The sequence below is a fragment of the Lepus europaeus genome, chromosome 19, assembly GCF_033115175.1.
Source record: "Lepus europaeus isolate LE1 chromosome 19, mLepTim1.pri, whole genome shotgun sequence".
Lineage (NCBI taxonomy): Eukaryota > Metazoa > Chordata > Mammalia > Lagomorpha > Leporidae > Lepus > Lepus europaeus.
This window is the reverse complement of record NC_084845.1, coordinates 17,950,678-17,969,010: the sequence shown is the minus strand read 5'-3', so window position 1 is coordinate 17,969,010 and position 18,333 is coordinate 17,950,678. Positions and strand designations below refer to the sequence as shown.

The following is an 18,333-nucleotide window of genomic DNA, read 5'->3' as shown; positions in this document are numbered from 1 at the left end:
TTTAAAATTTTAAAAATTAATCAAATAATACAGTGCAAACCAACTGTAGTGAGCATCTGGCCTAGCAGTTAAGATGCTGGGCTAAGACACCTGTGCCCCATATCAGAGTGCCTGGGTTAGATGTCTGCCTCTGGCTCTGACTCCAGCTTCCCGCAAAGGCAGCAGCGACGGCTCAGACAACCGGGTCCTTGCTAGTCATGTGGAGACCTGTACTGAGCTCCTGGCTCCCAGCGTCAGCCTCAGCCAAGCCCCAGCCATTACAGGCATTTGGGGAGCAAACCATTGAATGCCAGCACTGCACTCACCTGTTTCTCTGTTCTCAAATAACTAAATAACTGTTAGCTCTGGTAAGCAAAATTCAGCAAAAGAGCAGGATAGAAAGTCAACGAACAAAAATTAGTTACATTGCTACATACAAATAACCCACAATCTAAAAAGGAAGCTAAGAAAATAACTCCAGGCCAGCATGGTGGTAAACTGCTTCCCGCCATGCAGTTTCTTGCTAATGCATACCTTGGGAGACAGCAGGTGATCAGTCAAGTGGTTGGGTCCCTGCCACGCACAGGGGAGACCTGGAATGAATTCCCAGCTCCTGGCAATGGCCTGGCCCAGCCCAGGTGTTACAGGGCATTTGGGGAGTGAACTGGAGGAAGAGAAACCTAAAATTAAAGAAATAAATATAAAAAACATCAAGAAGAGTAAAAATAAGTTTAAAAGCAATACTAATCACACTATTTTTGAAAAAGGGTAAAATACTTAGTAATTAACCAAGGAGGTGAAAGATGTAAATAACAAAAAATACAAAACATTACTGCAAGAATTATTTTAGACATAAATAAATGGGAAGACATTGTGTGTTTGTATATTTAGAAAATTTTGTATATTTAGAAAATTCAATATCACCCCCCCACCTCTGCCTCTCTGTAACTCTGCCTTTCAAATAAATCAATCTTTTTTTTAAAATATTTATTTTATTTATTTTAAAGACAGAGTTACAGAGAGAGGTAGAGACATAGAGAGAGAGGTCTTCCATCCGCTGGTTCACTCCCCAGATGGCCACAACGCCGATCCGAAGCCAGGAACCAGGATCCTCCTCTGGGTCTCCCATGGGGGTTCAGGGGCCCAAGGACTTGCGCCATTTTCTACTGCTTTCCCAGGCCACAGCAGAGAGCTAGATTGGAAGAGGAGCAGCCGGGACTCAAACTGGTGCCCATTTGGGATGCCGACACTTCAGGCCAGGGTGTTAACCCGCTGCGCCACAGCGCTGGCCCCAATGAATCTTTTTTTTTTTTTTTTTTAAGAGCACTCAATGGGAAATGGACAATCTTATCAATATATGCTGCTAGAAAACTGGATATCAAGAAAAAAAAAAAAAAGAAGAAGAAGGAGAAGCTGTACCCTTACCTAACATCAAATACAAAAATTCAAAACAGACCAAAGACCTGGGCACAAGAGCTAAAACTACAGAACTTCTAGAAGAAAACCTATGAGAAAAGCTTCATGACACTGCATTATTTCTTGGCCATGACACCCAAATCACAGGCAATAAAAAAAAAAAATAGACAAATTGAATTTCATAAAAATGAAACTTTTTGTGCATCAAAAAAACACAATAACAAGTCAATCCATGGGAGAAAAATTTGCAAAATCACTTATCTGATAAGGAATTGGTGTTTATTATATAATGAATTCCTACAACTCTAGGAGAAAAAAAAAAAGCCAACTTAAAAATGGGCCAAGGACTCAAGTACACCTTCTAAAAAAGATACCCACGTGGCCAACAAGCACATGAAAAGACGATCAACATTACTGTTAGGGAAATGCAAATCAGACGCACAAATCATGTTACCCCACGAGGACGGCTGCTGTGAAAAGGGATGCCTGCGTCCCATACTGAAGTAGCTCGGCTTGGTCCTGGCTGCACGCCCTAGCCCAGCCTCCTGGGAGCCGGCTGGTGATAGGCAGCTGGAGTCGTCCAGTCTCGGCCACCCACTCAGGAGACCCGTGCTCACCGGCACTGTGGTGGACACGGGGAGGGAACAAGCTGCTGGGAGCTCGCCCTGTCTGTTGGTCTCTCTGTGTCCCTCCAACAAATAAATAAACAACAGAAAATGACAAGAGCTGGTGAGACTCTCCGAGAATGTGAAACAGTGCAGCCACAGCGGAAGATGGCATGGCCATCGCTCAACTCCGAAGCCCTGAATGACTGGACTGTCCAGCAGTTCCTCCCCGAAGTGCACGTCCGAGAGGTGCTGTGAGACCTGAGCCTAAATCCAGGTGTAACTATTTTAAATTAGGCCTCCATCTTGTAACTTGGGCCTGACCAGGCCCTGAACCCTAAGCAAAAGTAAATAAATGAGCTCACCTTGCAATAAACTCTCCTAGCAACAGCCGATTAACAGATAACAGACAAATACCTAGAGTCCCTGGTGTCTTCTCAGGGCAGATAAGGCGACTGATAGCTACCTGAGACCCTGCAGGTTGGCACATACACCCCCTATGCTTCGGCCAATCAATTGAAAAGGCATCAACCCCAAAGCCATCCAACCACCTTTAGTAGGTCCGTTCCCGCCACTGGATGCACTAATCAATTCTAGGAGATGTCCTCTGAATTTCCCGTGGGGTGAGATGATTTGCTAAATGGTACCATGATGTATAGAATGTCTCTGAAAACCCTATAAAAACCCTGTTAACTGAAGGGTCGGGGCTCTCAATTCAGACCCAATGCGTCGGTGTTCATTGAGAGACCAGGCCCGGACCTGTAATAAAACTCTCGTGTGCTTTACAGCAGTATTGGCTCCTTGGTGGTCTTTGGGGACGACTGAACTGGGCATAACAGTGCGGGCAGGACCCTGAGCCGGCGAGCCCGCCGAGTGCCCGGGACAGGAGGGGCGGAGAACCCCGGCCTGGTGGCCTGTGGGGTTCTGGAAGATTCTGCCGGCTGCTGCCCCGTGGATGACGCCTGAAGGCATTACAGCCGGGAAAAGAGGCCAGCGCGAGAGTGAGCTCTGTGTGGGTTCACGGACACAGGGTACCCCAGAGCGGGAACGCGCCATGGCGGCAGTCAGGGGCACAGACGGTGACCAACTTCGCGTTGGTGTGCTTAACGCCACTGACCAATGGCGAATTGGCCGCAATTTTTAAAAAAAGCGAGGCGAGGCCCCCACCCACCCACCTTGGAAGTGGGGGGGCGCGGGGGCGGGGCTCACGGCCGCAGCCCCTCTCCCACTTCCGGGGTGGGCGAGCGCCGGGCCTCGACCTCCCGGCGCTCCCGCCGCCCCGTAGGCCACGTGCTTCCGCGTTACGTCGGTGCTGCGTAACCATGGCTACAGGCCAGCGTCAGGACGTTCCCATCACCCCGCGGGGCCCCTCGGAGCGCCTTGGTGCCGCCTCTGTAACCTGCGACAGTGGACGGCTGGCCCATTACAGGCCCACTAAGTGTACCTGTGACTGTTACCCTAGTGGACGCCTTAGTGTTCATTTCACTTTCTCCTCCAAGGCGAAGTCTCCGCCCCAAGCTTCTGCCCGCGGTCCCGCCCCCAGCCTCCATCCGCGCCAAGAATCGATCGCGGGATCAGGCCTCTCCCTGGCTGGATTGGTGACTCCGGGCTGGATTGGTGATGCCTAGGGCGCTGCGTGCGCCTGCGCAGTGCTGAAGGCCGCGCTCGCGCTGACGGGCTGCCGGAGCTCCTTCAGAGTGAGCGGGAGACTAGCCGAGGCTTCTCGTGCCTCCTGCGGACACGCCATGGCGGACGAGGAGCTGGAGGCGCTGAGGAAGCAGAGGCTGGCGGAGCTGCAGGCGAAGCACGGGGTGAGCGCGCCCGCCCTCGCCCAGCGCGGCCCCTGCGGGGCGCCGCCCTCGCCCGGAGCGGAGGGCGCGGCCTCAGGCGGAGGCTGCCGGCGCCGCGGTCCGGGGGCCCGGCCGCTGCCCCCCGGCGGCCTCGTGGAGGGAGGGCTCGGTCGCCCGCCTCAGTCCCCGTCCGCGTCCCGTGCGGGCTTGCCCGGGTCTGGGGGCCGGGCGTTAGTCCGCAGGTGCCCTTCGCGGTGCTGGCCGAGCAGGAGTCCGCTCTTGGAGAACCCAGCGGGCCTGAGCCCTGGAGAGGGTCCGCCCGGGTGGAGGCGGGGCCCGCGGACCTTGGACGCCAAGCCCCCTGATCCGGACTCGGGGCGGAGGGGAGAGGGGCGCCGTGGCGGGCCGGGGTGGCCGGGAAGCCCCTGGGGGGGGGGGGGTCCTCGACGTCCTGTCCCCGAGGCGCAGGTGTTCCCCAGAGTGACGCGAAAAGGTACGGGGGGGCTGGGGGTACAGGGAGCCCCTTCCCCAGTGTGGTTTGGATTCTCAAACATTCCATTGGATGATGATTTTCGAAGCCCGAAACACGAGGGGGAACTCGGTCTGCGAAGCCCCGTGTAGAGTTATTTGGTGAACCGTCGCCAGCACTGCGCGCGGCGGGAACACTAGGCCGTTCCTTGTGTGCAGTTAGTCGATTGAAAGGTGAAATTTTTTCAGGACCCCGGCGATGCAGCGCAGCAGGAAGCAAAGCACAGGTAAGAACTGGAACTCTGCACTGTTGGAAGCGTGGTTCTGCCACGTGTGCGTGTGTGTGTGTGTGCACGCGATATGTAACAGTGTGTGCATCTTCCTGGGATAGTGCTTTCCCCATAAATGATCACCAGGGTAGCTTCATTAGTGACTGGTTAATTAAGTAAACATGTATGGAGCCCCCCTTAAAAACTTGGATTGCAGTCAGGGGTTTATGTTGTTTATACCTAACCGGGATCATCTGAAAACGAGCAAAATAGTGGGAGCGCTCCGGGGGGTGCTGGGAGGATCCTGGGTCCGAGTGCTCCCCAGCTGGTGGTCCGTCAGTGAATACCATTACATGCCTCTGGCTGCTGTTTCACCCCAGCCAGGAGCACGCACTTCACACAGGTGCAGGTCCGTGACTAAATATCTGAAGACCCCAACTTGCGACCTGTTTAGAAATTGTGGTAAAAAACATGTAACATAAAATGTATCATTTCTGCCGTTTCTGAGTGTGCTGTTGAGTCGCTCTGGCTGTCCTGTGCAACAGCTCCCTAGAATGTCTTCATCTTGGAAAACAAACCCTGTGGTCAGCTCCCCTTCCCGCTCCTCCTGTCCTGCTCCCTGTGGTGCCTTCACTCACTCAGCAGACACTTTGTGCTGGTTTTGTGTGAGGCACAGTGCTCTGGAGAAATTGACAAGGCAGAGGAAAGCCGTCAGAAGCCCTGAGGTGAACGACATGACTTCCATCCCTTCTAAGATGTACTTTTTGTCTTTGTTTTCTTACAAGTTAGCGTCTGAATATGGGGTGCATTTTCTAATCAGTTACTTTTGTCCTGGATTTCCCCAGAGAGGATTTACTTTTGCGGCTGCCATCAGTGGGGCACATTTCGGAGACTTCTTAAATTCAAACTACCAACCTGGGAGTGCAGATTCGGATAACAGTCCTGTGAGAGCAGAGCTTGGAGTTCAGATTCTCAGAGGCCCTTTTTTTCCCGCCTCCCCTCCGGGCCAGACGATACAAGCTTCCTTGCAGTCCTTTTCAGCATAGTCGGGTTATTTCTTGTTTGCCTTGTACTGAGGATGTTGCTACTTGATTCCCCAGGTTCGACGTCATCTAGTGAGACTTTTCATTCATAGACATGAAATTATGGTCTATCTTAACAACCGGTAGTGCCTTCCCTTTGGTGAAGTCCAGTACTAGTAGCTAGTGGGCAGGGGTGAAGCATTCAGGAGCTCTAACCATACTTCCTGAACGAAGGGCCCAGCTCGCCCTCTGATTCAGCCAGAGCGTCTCTGTTCTTGTCTGTTCTGTGTATTAAGTTCCTTGAAGGGCTTTTGGGGGGGGGGGGGGCAAGTCTGCTACTTGGGTAGTGGGAAGAAGCAAGGACAGTGCGGAGTTACCATTTTACTCCCCCTCCTCATCTAAAAACAAGCTAGAGTCCTGAAGTACAGGATGGGAGTCTGGATGGCCAGTTGCCTGTGCCCGCTTCACGTAGCCTCCCTGGCATCAGCATCCTTCCAAATGCCGGCATCCTTTCCATAGCTTCTTTTTAATTTTCTTTTTTTTTTAAATTTATTTTTGGAAGTCAGTTACAGAGAGAGGGAGAGATCTTCCATCCACTGGTACATTCCCCAAGTTTTGGCCACAACGACCAGGGCTGGGCTAGGCTGAAACCAGAAGCTTCATCTGTGACTGCCAACTGAGTGCAGGAGCCCAGGGACTTGGGCCGTCTCCGCTGCCTGCCCAGGTGCATTAGCAGGGAGCTGCTGGATCAGAAGTGGAGCAGCTGGAACTTGAATTGGTACCCAGGTGGGAAGCTGGTGTCACAGGCGGTGGCTTAATCCATTAACTCCATAACACCAGCCCTCCCTCTTGTTTAAATATTTATTTTTGGAAGCCAGCATTATAGGCCAGGGGTGTGGGGGACCACCACAAGTTTCTAGCATCTGTCACATGCTACGCACTTCAAAAATCATTGGTAATGGTGGTTGAACTGAAGCTCCATCCTGAGTTATGAAAATGTAGCATTTACCTTCCAGCCTGATAGGCATACACCCATATATCGTAAGGTTGGTTGAGGGCAGAGCACGTACCATAGCAGTCCGTATATACCGTAGATGTCTGCTTGGGAAACACTGCATGAGTTTCTGTCTGTCTGTTCAGCAGAAATGCTGAGAGCTTAGTTCTAATTTTGTGTGACCTATGTTTTTGTTGTAGGGAAGCAGAAATGAGAAACAGTATCTTAGCCCAAGTTCTGGATCAGTCAGCCCGGGCCAGGTGTAAGCATCTTCAGCTTCCTGTTTCCATAACGTTGGCTTGTCAGTTTAATTGGGAGATGCGCATGCAGTTACTGCCGTATCTAGATTAAGTACACGTTTAACCTAAAAAACATGCAATAGATTTTTGTAAAAAGTGTAAAATCTGTAAACCTAGAGAAATGTATTTAACTGCTTAAATTACCTGCTCAGTTCTCTTAACCAAGGAAATATCCTCCAAGTGCACATTAGGTAAAATTTATAGGAAACACTTCTTAAATAGTAGCAATCAGAAAGCTGCTCGTATTGACAGGGTGTTGGAACTTAGAGGTGCATTGTATTCTCAATTACAGTCTGTGTTTGTGGTATTCTTAATAAAAACCAGAAAGAATAAAATGAGCCATTCAGACTAAGCTATGATTCTCGTCTTGCACCTTGAAGTCCAGTGTGAGTTTTGAAGAGACAGCTGTAGGTCTATCGTCATCACTACTGCACACTGCTAGACAAATTGCCTCTCAGAGGGCAGACTTATACTTCTGGAGGCTGAGAACTTTGTTTACCAGGTTTAACTGCAGGCCCATCGCTACCTCCATGTGGCTTTGAGATTGACAGGCCTGACCTTCAGTTCTCTCAGGTTCTGAGAGGGGTCACAACACTGTCTGCTTCACTGGTTGAGACACACGCGGGCTTGTGCAGTGCTTTGGAAATGTCAGCACATAGTTTAAAGGTACAATATAAGTGCATTTAATTTGGACACCTTTTGCATATGTATTTTTTTTTTTTTTTTTTTTAGTAAGTAACTTAGCACTTGTAAAGCCTGAAAAAACTAAAGCAGTAGAAAATTACCTTATACAGATGGCAAGATACGGACAACTGAGTGGGAAGGTATGTTAACCTGTTTTATCGAAACATGGCTTCAAAAGGTCAATTTCATATTCATCAGATGATAGAATTCTTGCTGAGTCATTCCATGAAGAAATTTTTAAAGGAGAGAATCATACCCACCGTAAATCCTAAATAATTGCCTTTCCCAAAATCCTTAGCTTCTCCTCATCACTGACACTGCTGTGGAACCTTGGTGCCTGTACTAGGTTAAACCGCTCCTGCACTGGAACCAGGTTTATCAGTAATGCCGGCGAACATTTATTTGCCAGTGTGGGGAAAGTTGGGCTTGTTCTGCAGAATCCCTCAGTCACTCTATGTGTTGCTATAACGCCGTGCAGGCTGCATGTATTCTGTGAAGCCCTCCTGCACTCCCAAACCCTCTGCTGCCCTCAGCCTAGCAGGATCAGCCCTTTCCCCTGAGCCCCTCACACCAGAGCCACACGTGTGGGAGACGGTGGGTGGGTGGATTTTGAGATTATTCCTTCAAGATGGCATCTAAGCTTCTCAGGGCAGAGGTGGCCTGTGCGTACCCCAGACAATACAGCAGTGAAGTGAACATGGTTGGTACTTCTGTTAATGGTAATGAAGATGTGCTTCATATTTTGTAACTTTGAAAGGGTAAATTCTTTGTTTAAAAAAGTCCTGTTTTTCCTTCTGGTTATCCTAGGTATCAGAACAAGGTTTAATAGAAATCCTTGAAAAAGTAAGCCAACAAACAGAAAAGAAAACAACAGTTAAAGTAAGTTTCCCAAATGCACGTGGCAAAAGAATGTTAGTGTTGGATGCACACCTGCCCTATCAGAATCTCTCAGCCCGTAGATACTTGCGTCTTGTAACACTGGGAAGTTTCGGAAAAAAGGCTGACTATATTGAAGGGGGTGGAAGGCTTTTGTCTCCCAGCCGCCACCCTCGTAGGTCACTGAGTGGTTTTAAGGCAAACAGAAGTGTCTTGCTAAAGAAAGTGGATGTTTTTCTTCTCAGGAATCTGAGCGATGATTTATTAGACATGTTATGACACTCATTTCATCTTCCCCCAGTTCAACAGAAGAAAAGTAATGGACTCTGATGAAGATGACGATTATTAACTAAAAAACTGTTCAGAAACTGGAACTTAATGTAACAGATCTGATAAATGTTTACCTTGTTTATTGTCTATATGCCTTTTAAAAAATAAACTTGTTATGCAAAATAAAGCCATTCGGGCAACTTGTTTTACTACCATAGCCAAGGGACCAGGAGATCTGCACTTTGACTCTTCCCCCTACACCATCAAAAGCTTTCAATGTGTAGCAGCATGGATTTATCCTTTAGAGTTGTGACTAAGTATTAGGTAGGGAAATGCCCTTAGCAGACAGAGAAGCTGCTCCAGCACTCTTCAGCGAGAAGAAAATAGCAGTAACCTGTTACATGGTGGAATTAAGACCCACGAATGGAACTGAATCAGCTTTAACATCTGACCACAGCTAGTATTTCCAAGACTAGGTTCTGAAAGCAAGCAAGCCATTTCTCTTCCTGCAGTACTTACATTTGGTATGAGGAAACTCCTGGTTTTAATCCTTCATAACCTGCTTTTTGAGGCATTGAGATTAAATTGTCTAACAAGTATCATTTCCATCCAACACAACTAAATAATAGTTAAATAATCAAATTCAGTAGGACATAACTGGTAGTACTTAACAATAAGAAACACATTGTAAGAGAAATGACTTAAAATTCAGTTGAGACAGTTCAACAGTTAAAATGTTTTGGTAGAAGTGTTCTGAGTTCTTAACTGATAAGGTTGCAGAAGGCTTCACTTCTCATAAATTGAACTTGTAAAGGATCAACTAAACTGTTTAGTGCAATCTTTTGGACATCTTCATCTTGTGAGACAACCCACGAATATGTTCATAACATGAGTAAGATGGATGGGATTAGTATCAGAACTGTGATGGGAAATGTGTTTCATAGTCCTCATCTCTGATTTAGCCAGCAGAGCTGTATTTGAGATTTACTGTATTTGAATTTGTAACTACAGTTGAAGAAAGTCAGTGCTGGAACAAATGTGACCATTCCTCAATAAACCAATGAGTAGAACCATCAAGAACATTTTTTGAAGGAACACAGGATTATCAGAGTCAAAATTTGGAAGGAGGGGTGCAGGAAGAGGGGCACACATATTTGGCACAGCAGTTAAGAGGTGGCTATTAGAGTGCCTGGGTCTGTGTCCTGGCCCTGCTCCCAGTTCTAGACTCATGCTAATGCATGCCCTGAGACTTGGGTCCTTGACATCCACATGGGAGATGGATGGAGTTCTAGGCTCCTGGCTTTGGATTGGCCCAGCTCTGGCTGTTGTGGGCATTTGGGGATTAAACCAGCAGGTGAGAGATTTCTAAGTGTAGGTCTCTCTCTCTCTCTCTCTCTCTCTCTCTCTCTCTCTCTCTGCCTTTCAAATTCTAAAAATTTTTAAAAATTTGGTCAGGAGTTTTAAAAATTCCAATTACAGGCTGATTTTGCTTTAGGTCTCATGTAAAAATGCTGGAGGGACATTAGACGATTTCTAGCAACTTTGTTATAAGCTGCTTGCAGCTACTGACAGGAATGGGTTTTTAAATTGTCAAATCTTTGAAAGGCACTTATGAATGAAAAGTGGTTCAAGCCGGCGCCGCGGCTCACTAGGCTAATCCTCCGCCTTGTGGCGCCGGTTCTGTCCCGGCTGCCCCTCTTCCAGGCCAGCTCTCTGCTGTGGCCAGGGAGTGCAGTGGAGGATGGCCCAAGTGCTTGGGCCCTGCACCCCATGGGAGACCAGGATAGGCACCTGGCTCCTGCCATTGGAACAGCGCGGTGCGCCGGCCGCAGCGCGCCAACCACGGCGGCCATTGGAGAGTGAACCAACGGCAAAGGAAGACCTTTCTCTCTGTCTCTCTCTCTCACTGTCCACTCTGCCTGTCAAAAAAAAAAAAAAGAAAAAAGAAAGAAAAGTGGTTCTGTACACAAGGATAGAGGTTCTCGAAGACGATGGAATACAGTCCACTCCGGGGACTGGTGATTCTGAACTTCCTCACTGTGAACTGTCAGTACTTGGAATTCAAAAACTTTTTTTTACACAAAATGGAGATTTGGGCATTACCAGTTTGTGATCTGTCAAGTCCAGTTGTTCTTTCCACGGGGAAAGCAATTGGAAAAAACACTAAAATGTTTTTTACTTGCTTCCTCATTTAACAATTCTGGTGCCGTGATGACTTTAGAATCAGATGGGTCTACATGAAACTTGTCAAAATTACATTGCATCACCCAAATCAATAAGTGCTATGGGATCAGAAGTCTGTGTTGATAATGCCTGTGCTGGTAAACTGCACTAGGATGGTACAGACCACAGCAACTTGAGTCAGTAAGGCAGTTTTGTCTAAAAGTAGGGGAAAGGAGGAGCAGTAAACCGCAGTAGCAAAACCGCAGTGCTCGCTTTGTCTGGGCTGGGAGGCCCTCGGCACTGCCTGCTGGAGTCAGCCTCAGTCCAGTGCGTGGCTGTGATCGCTCTGAGTGGCCACGACTGCATATTTCAGTCACACACCTGTAACTGAAACATCCAGTGTACACCCCGTCCAGTGGGACACGCAGAGGCTGAGCAACAGCTCTACAGTGCATTAGAAAAGTATACCATGACACACTCAGAATCATAAAGTTTACTATTTCTTTTCCATCATTTGGCACATTTCCAAGGCACATTAGAAAATTAGAAATCATAAATTACTTTGTAGAAAAATAATCACCGCTCCTTTCTATACATACACAAGCATTTCCAAGAACATGCACAAAACCGTTTCCTTATTACAAAGTTATCTGAGGAGGTACTCAGGACAAACCCATGTTTGCAGCTCTAGACCAGTAACATAAAAAAATAACAGTGTAATCTATAGAAATTTATAAAAAGGAATAAGTGGCCATAAATTCTAACCTAAAGTAACTTTGACCTGGTTTGTGCTGTTTGGATTTGAATCAGAAGACTAAGAAAAGATGTGCCAAATCGACTCTAGTAACCATCTGTCGGGTGTGACATTTAAGGGAGGTTCTCAAAAGAAAGAGACATTCCTGGAAACACTTCTGCGAGTACGCGTGTGCAGTGCTGCGGGAGAAAAATTATACCCAGCTGCTTCCATATTCATGGTGTGGGCTGGTTGTAAGATGTCGCTACAATGAACATCACGATGGCATCTAGGCATCTTTGGGTTCAAGTCTTGCTTTTACAAAGGAACGTTTTCCAGGCCCTGTTTCTGCATTCAGATGTGACATTTCTGCCTGGCCCCCGTGGTACCATGAAACCTAAACTGCTGCTCTTCAGCTCACCCCAAGTGGGGGGATTGTCTTAGCTTGCGGTTTGCTGGTTCTTACTGGTTCATACACATCCCAGAGGCGCCCTGTCAGCAGGAAGTGCTCCTGCTCTGGCGCTGAGACCCACACCGGACTTGAGGATCTGGCCATGAACACTGGAATTTCTGTCCATTCCTTATCACATGCGGTCATTAGCCTTGAAGAGGACGGCCGAAGGGTCTTGTCGCCTTCTTTCCTTCGCCCCAAAAAATCCTCTCTTCAAGCCAGTTATTTGAGAGTGCTAGCGTTAGCACCAGGCTGTGCTCATGCCCACCACCTGGTGTACTCACTTGGCCACAGATTTAACAACCCCTGATTACTGCTGGGACTGGGAATTACTGGCCTCTTGGGGCATGGCAGGGTGGCCAGCGGCCTCAGGGCCCTCGACTGTGTGTCTGCGCTGCAGGCGCCTGCTGCCCCCGTTTGCCGGAGCAGTCTGTGTGAGGCCGGGCGGCTCGCTGTTTCCCCCGTCCGCGGTCTGAGGCCGGCTCGGCTCTGGCAGGACGTTACTCTGTCTCAGGGTGTCTCCTTGCCTCTCTGGCTAAAGAAAAGGTACAAGTCAGCCGATGTCTGCACCGTCCTTTCGTCAGCCCCCGCTGCGCGCTCACTGTGGCAGGGCTCCGTCCTGGACAGGATCATCCCCGTGTGATGTCCCCGTGCTGACAGTCTCTGGGCCTCCCACCAATCTGCAGGCCTGTCAGCTAAGCTGTGGGACATTAAATATGAGATCAAGATTCTCCATGTTCGGCTGGTGCAGTGGCTCAACGGGCTAATCCTCTGCCTTGCAGCGCCGGCACACCAGGTTCTAGTCCCGGTCGGGGCGCCAGATTCTGTCCCGGTTGCCCCTCTTCCAGGCCAGCTCTCTGCTGTGGCCCGGGAGTGCAGAGGAGGATGGCCCAAGTGCTTGGGCTCTGAACCCTATGGGAGACCAGGAGAAGCACCTGGCTCCTGCCATCGGATCAGCGCGGTGCGCAGGCTGCAACACGCCGGCCGTGGTGGCCATTGGAGGGTGAACCAACGGCAAAGGAAGACCTTTCTCTCCCTCTCTCTCTCACTGTCCACTCTGCCTATCAAAAAAGAAAAAAAAAAAAAAAAAAGGAACAAGATTCGCTATGTTGAGAAGAGCCACTGATTGCTCTGAAACAACAGTTTTGAATTTTTTATGTGTTTGTCCCAGCAGGCATCTGCCACGGCTGTAAACTCTGTGTCTCACCAGCAAGGAGGGAAACTTTGTGCTGGCAGAAGTCACCTCACAGGCCCCTGGACTGTGTACCAGCCTCCCGTCTACAAGGTGGTGCAACAGGAAGATGGCCACAGAAGGAGCCTCCCCATGCAGCGTTACCCCGTGCTTGGGGGTGCTCCCTACTCATCCCTTCCCTTCGAGCTGACAGCACAGGGCGGCTGCAAGGATCCCATTACCCCACACACACACTGCAGCACCCCACACGTGCCTCACCCTGGCCCCTCGCACCTGGCTTTCTCTACCTGGAAAGGTATTAAATTTAACAGCCAATGATGTCTAGTCTGGACTGCTCTACTCAAGACTCGCATTTTCTGTAGCTGCTAACCCTTGTGTCGGGGATAAGGAAATGAAGATGACTACCAAGGGACGTGTGTTTACCATGGATTACTTTTGGAAAAGCCAGGTTTTCAAAAATAGGATTATCATGGCCGGTGCCACGGCTCAATAGGCTAATCCTCCACCTGCAGCGCTGGCACACCGGGTTCTAGTCCCAGTTGGGGCACCGGATTCTGTCCTGGTTGCCCCTCTTCCAGGCCAGCTCTCTGCTGTGGCCTGGGAGTGCAGTGGAGGATGGCCCAAGTACTTGGGCCCTGCACCCTCATGGGAGACCAGGAGAAGCACCTGGCTCCTGGCTACAGATCAGCGCAGTGCACCGGCCACAGCAGCCATTGGGGGATGAACCAACGGAAAAGGAAGACCTTTCTCTCTCTCTCTCACTGTCCACTGTGACTGCCAAAAAAAAAAAAAGGATTATCAGCCAGGGTTCAGTAACTCACCTCACGCAAAGAACCTTCAGTAAAATTAGGAACACTTCTACCTCTTGCCATAATCTCCCTTGAAGTCCTTCCCCTGAAACCCAAAATAAACTAAATATTAACCCAACAGAAAGAGATGTTTGGGATGGTGGTGTGAACACTCTGGCCACAAGGTGGCAGCATTAGATGACTGCATATGTGTCCACGGCCGATCAGAAGGGATTGTAAAGCCGCTGCAAAGCAGAGGCAGCTCCAGATACTCACTTGAACTGACCCACAAAGCAAAACTCTCTTGTGAAAGGTTCATTGGGGAGATCGTACATTTTTGAGTTCCCTGTAGAGAAAAGGATAAATTAAAATTGTAGTATATGGCTCGGTGCTGTGGCACAGTGGGGAAAGCTACCGCCTGCAGTGCCAGCATCCCATAGGGGCACCGGTTCAAGTCCCAGCTGCTCCACTTCTGATCCAGCTCCCTGCTAATGTGCCTGGGAAAGCAGCAGAGGATGGCCCAAGTGCTTGGGCCCTGCACTCACATGAAAGACCCAGAAAAAACTCCTGGCTCCAGGCAGGCCAAGCTCCGGCCGCTGTGGCCATTTGGGGAGTGAACCACAAGATGGAATCTCTTTCTCACTCTCTCTATAACTCTGCCATTCAAATAAATAAATGTATCTCTTTTTTTAAGCTTTATTTATGTGTTTGAAAGGCAGAGTTACAGAGAGGCAGAGGCAGAGAGAGGTCTTCCACCTGCTGGCCCACTCCCCAATTGGCCTCAACAGCCAGAGTTGTACTGATTCAAAGCCAGGAGCCAGGAGCAGCCTCCCAGTCTCCCACGCAGATGCAGGGACCCAAGGACCTGGGCCATCTTCCACTGCTTTCCCAGGCCATAGCAGAGAGCTGGATCATAAGTGGAGCAGCCAGGACACGAACTGGTGTCCATATGGGACGCCAGCACTGCAGGTGGCGGCTCCACCTGCTACACCACAGTGACGACCCCTAAATATATTTTTAAAAAATTGCAGTGTGAATAAACTTTCAATTTTTCTGTTCTAATGAAATTTAGAAAATTTTTGCTTACTTAAAAGAACATATTAGCAAACACCTGTTTATTGCTGTGTGAGCTCCCCTGCCCCCACAAGAAAATACATCCTTAACTCACAGATACTTCCTACATTCACTTCATATAGCCAATTATGGTGAGACAGTCGCAGGGTTGTGATTTTAAAAAGAAGAGATGGAACAAGGATCCCTTCTAAACAAACAAAAAAAAAGCCAAAACCACAAAATTTTTTAAGATGCACACATTCCATGTTGGAGGCCTGCTCTGAGAGCCACCTTCCTTGCTAATGTGCACCCCGGGAAGCAGCAGGCGGTGGCATAAATACTTGGGTCCCTACAACCCATGTGGGAGACCAGACCGAGTTCCAGGCTCCTGATTTTAGCTTGGCCCAGCCCTGGTTCTTACAGGCATTTGGGAAGTGAATCAGCACATGCAAATCTCTATCTCTGCCTTTCAAATAAAATGAAAGTAAATAAATTGATAAATAAAAAATTTTTTAAAAAACACCTGCTTTAGTCCCAACACTGCTGTTCTAATTATCATCAACCTCTGAATGCCTGCAAATTAAAAACAAAAACAAAAACAAAAATTTAAAAGTAGCATTTTTCCCTAGATGTCCAGGAAATGGCTTGGAACACCTGGCATGGAATATGAGGCAGGAGAGATAGTGTCAGCGGTTGCCCCTGGCTTCCAGCTGAGCCCTGGAGGTGATGCTGCGCCTTCCTGTCCTGCTTCCTCAGAAATGTCATTGTGATAGACCAGACAACCCGCACCAAGGGAAGCTTGGGGTCGGGGCTGTGGTGTAGTGGATAAAGCCACTGCCTGCGACACCGGCATCCCATATGACTGCCAATTTGAGTCCCGGCTGCTCCATTTCCAATAGAGCTCTCTGCTATGGTCTGGGAAAGCAGTGGAAGAAGGCCCAAGTGCTTGAGCCCCTGCACCCATGTGGGAGACCTGGAAGAAGCTCCTGGCTTCTGATGGGCTCAGCTCTGGCTGTTGCGGCCATTTGGGGAGTGAACCTGTAGGTGGAAGGTCTCTCTATTTCCTTCTCTAACTCTGCCTTTCAAATAAATACAATAAACCCTTTAAAAACTAAGAAACGCTCACCACTTACTTCGGAACACGGATCTCTTTGGTCCACGTATCCCCCACCAGAGTCCGGATCATAACTACATTTACGGTTACAGTTCAGAGGGAGCCAGCAAGTACCCATGCATTTCCAGATACCCCAGGCTGAGATGCCAGGATGAAGGTGAGCGCTCACATTTTTTCCTGATCTTCACAGTAACACACTCCTTGCTGTCTGGCTCGCCAGCAGCCTCTAGCGAGGCGACGCAGCTCGGGACGACCTGAAGTAACTCCATTATCTTGGAATTCTACGATTTGAAAGGAGAGGTGACCGTGACATTCTGTCCTTGTTGGGGAGCCACAGGTCAGCCCTGCCGCGGCTGGGCAGGAAGGGCTCAGAAACAAGTGCAGACAAAACCGACAGGCCCCAGAGCTGAGTGCTGAAAGCTGCCCGGCCTGGGAGCCCGGCTCTGCCTCTGCCGACCGCACCAGCGCCTGGTACTGTATGGCTATCCGGAGGCCTCCGAGGGCCCGCCAGGGAGTGGAGTCCTCAATGCCCATCCTCATCATCATCTGAGAAAGAATTTAAACAGGGTTTGAAATATTTCAAATTCTGTTAGGAAACATCCCTGGAAATAAGTGGGTTGGATTTATGGTGACTTTAACATCTCAACCGTGTCAGAAAACGAGATTAAAATTTAGAATGAAAGGGGACGGCGCTGTGGCGCAGCAGGTTAATGCCCTGGCCTAAAGCGCCGGCATCCCATATGGGCGTGGGTTCGAGACCCAGCTGCTCCACTTCCGATCCAGCTCTCTGCTATGGCCTGGGTAAGCAGTAGTAGATGGCCCAAGTCCTTGGGCCCCTGCACCCGCATGGGAGACTGGGAAGAGGCTCCTGGTTCCTGGCTTTGGATCAGTGTAGCTCCAACTGTTGCAGACAATCGGGGAGTGAACCATCGGATGGAAGACCTCTCTTTCTCTAACTCTCTTAAATAAATAAATAGGGCCGGCACCGTGGCTCACTTGGTAAATCCTCCGCCTGTGGTGCTGGCATCCCATATGGGCGCCAGGTTCTAGTCCCAGTTGTTCCTCTTCCAGTCCAGCTCTCTGGACTGGGAGAAGCACCTGGCTCCTGGCTTCAGATCGGCACAGCGCCAGCCAGAGTAGCCATTTGGGGAGTGAACCAACGGTAGGAAGACCTTTCTCTCTGTCTCTCTCTATCTGTCTAACTCTACCTGTCAAAAATAAATAAATAAATAAATCTGAGCTGGTGCCATGGCTCACTAGGCTAATCCTCTGCCTGCGGCGCTGGCACACCGGGTTCTAGTCCCAGTTGGGGCGCCGGTTCTGTCCCAGTCGCTCCTCTTCTAGTCCAGCTCTCTGCTGTGGCCCGGGAAGGCAGTGGAGGATGGCCCAGGTGCTTGGGCCCTGCACCCGCATGGGAGACCAGGAGGAAGCACCTGGCTCCTGGCTTCGGATTGGCGCAGTGCACCAGCCATAGCAGCCATTTGGGGGGTGAACCAACAGAAGACCTTTCTCTCCGTCTCTCTCTCTCACTGTCCAACTCTGCCTGTCCAAAAAAATAAATAAAAATAAATCTTCTTCAGTTTGTTAGTACTTCCATACTCTCTGCAATTATTTAGCTTTTATAGGTAGAATACATTAAATGGTGAAAGTTTTGACTTTATAAAACATCTTGTGTACTATAACGCATCTTGAGAAGAAAAGCTTACAGTTGTTTTGCATAGCTTCCTGTCTTTTATTTCAGTCTTTTTCTTTTTAAATCCAAGTGTTTAAAAAGGACATGAATAAAACCAGATTAGTTATTTCTGAGCTGGAAATTGGAAACTTTTGAAACTCAGGAAATTGCTCTGACAATGTTTTTAACTGCTCTCAACTTAAGAAAATTACAAAATGTATAAAAAAGACAAAAAAAAAATCTTTAAAAAAAAAATTTCAGAGTGAGAACTGGAAAAGCAAAGAGCCCCCTTCTGCCCAGTCCTCGGCCACCACCCATAGCACTGGAGAGGGCAGGACGCTGGAGTCACAGTTCTACAGAACCAGTGACGCCCACACACTAACACACCCTCCCTGGGCTGCGGCTAAGACAGAGGATGCCGAGACGGGAACAGCGGCCTAACTTGCTGCTTCCCCTCAAGTACTTAACACATGGAAGTGTGCCAGCCAGGTGGCA

General features: G+C 49.0%; 2 protein-coding genes across 2 annotated transcripts in view; one reads left to right on the top strand and one right to left on the bottom strand.

The window, feature by feature from the left end:
• Positions 1-3,638: 3,638 nt before the first annotated feature.
• On the top strand, positions 3,639-8,859 carry PDCD5 (programmed cell death 5). Its single transcript, XM_062176833.1, has 6 exons — positions 3,639-3,811; positions 4,508-4,545; positions 6,744-6,805; positions 7,575-7,666; positions 8,334-8,405; positions 8,704-8,859. The coding sequence occupies exons 1-6, from the start codon at positions 3,746-3,748 to the stop codon at positions 8,749-8,751; spliced, it is 378 nt and encodes a 125-aa protein (XP_062032817.1). The 5' UTR covers positions 3,639-3,745; the 3' UTR covers positions 8,752-8,859.
• A 2,454-nt stretch (positions 8,860-11,313) lies between these two features.
• Positions 11,314-18,333, bottom strand: part of ANKRD27 (ankyrin repeat domain 27) — a 53,382-nt gene continuing 46,362 nt past the window's right edge. The window contains 4 exon segments of the mRNA XM_062175789.1: positions 11,314-12,554; positions 14,033-14,105; positions 14,276-14,345; positions 16,336-16,447. Of these exon segments, the coding sequence (XP_062031773.1) occupies positions 12,330-12,554; positions 14,033-14,105; positions 14,276-14,345; positions 16,336-16,447 (480 nt within the window). The 3' untranslated portion in view covers positions 11,314-12,329.

Coding starts and splice junctions, on each gene's coding strand:
- PDCD5 (XM_062176833.1), top strand. CDS start 3,746: ATGGCGGACGAGGAGCTGGAGGCGCTGAGGAAGCAGAGGCTGGCGGAG. Junction 3,812..4,507: donor AGCTGCAGGCGAAGCACGGG/GTGAGCGCGCCC, acceptor AAATTTTTTCAG/GACCCCGGCGATGCAGCGCA. Junction 8,406..8,703: donor AAAAGAAAACAACAGTTAAA/GTAAGTTTCCCA, acceptor ATCTTCCCCCAG/TTCAACAGAAGAAAAGTAAT.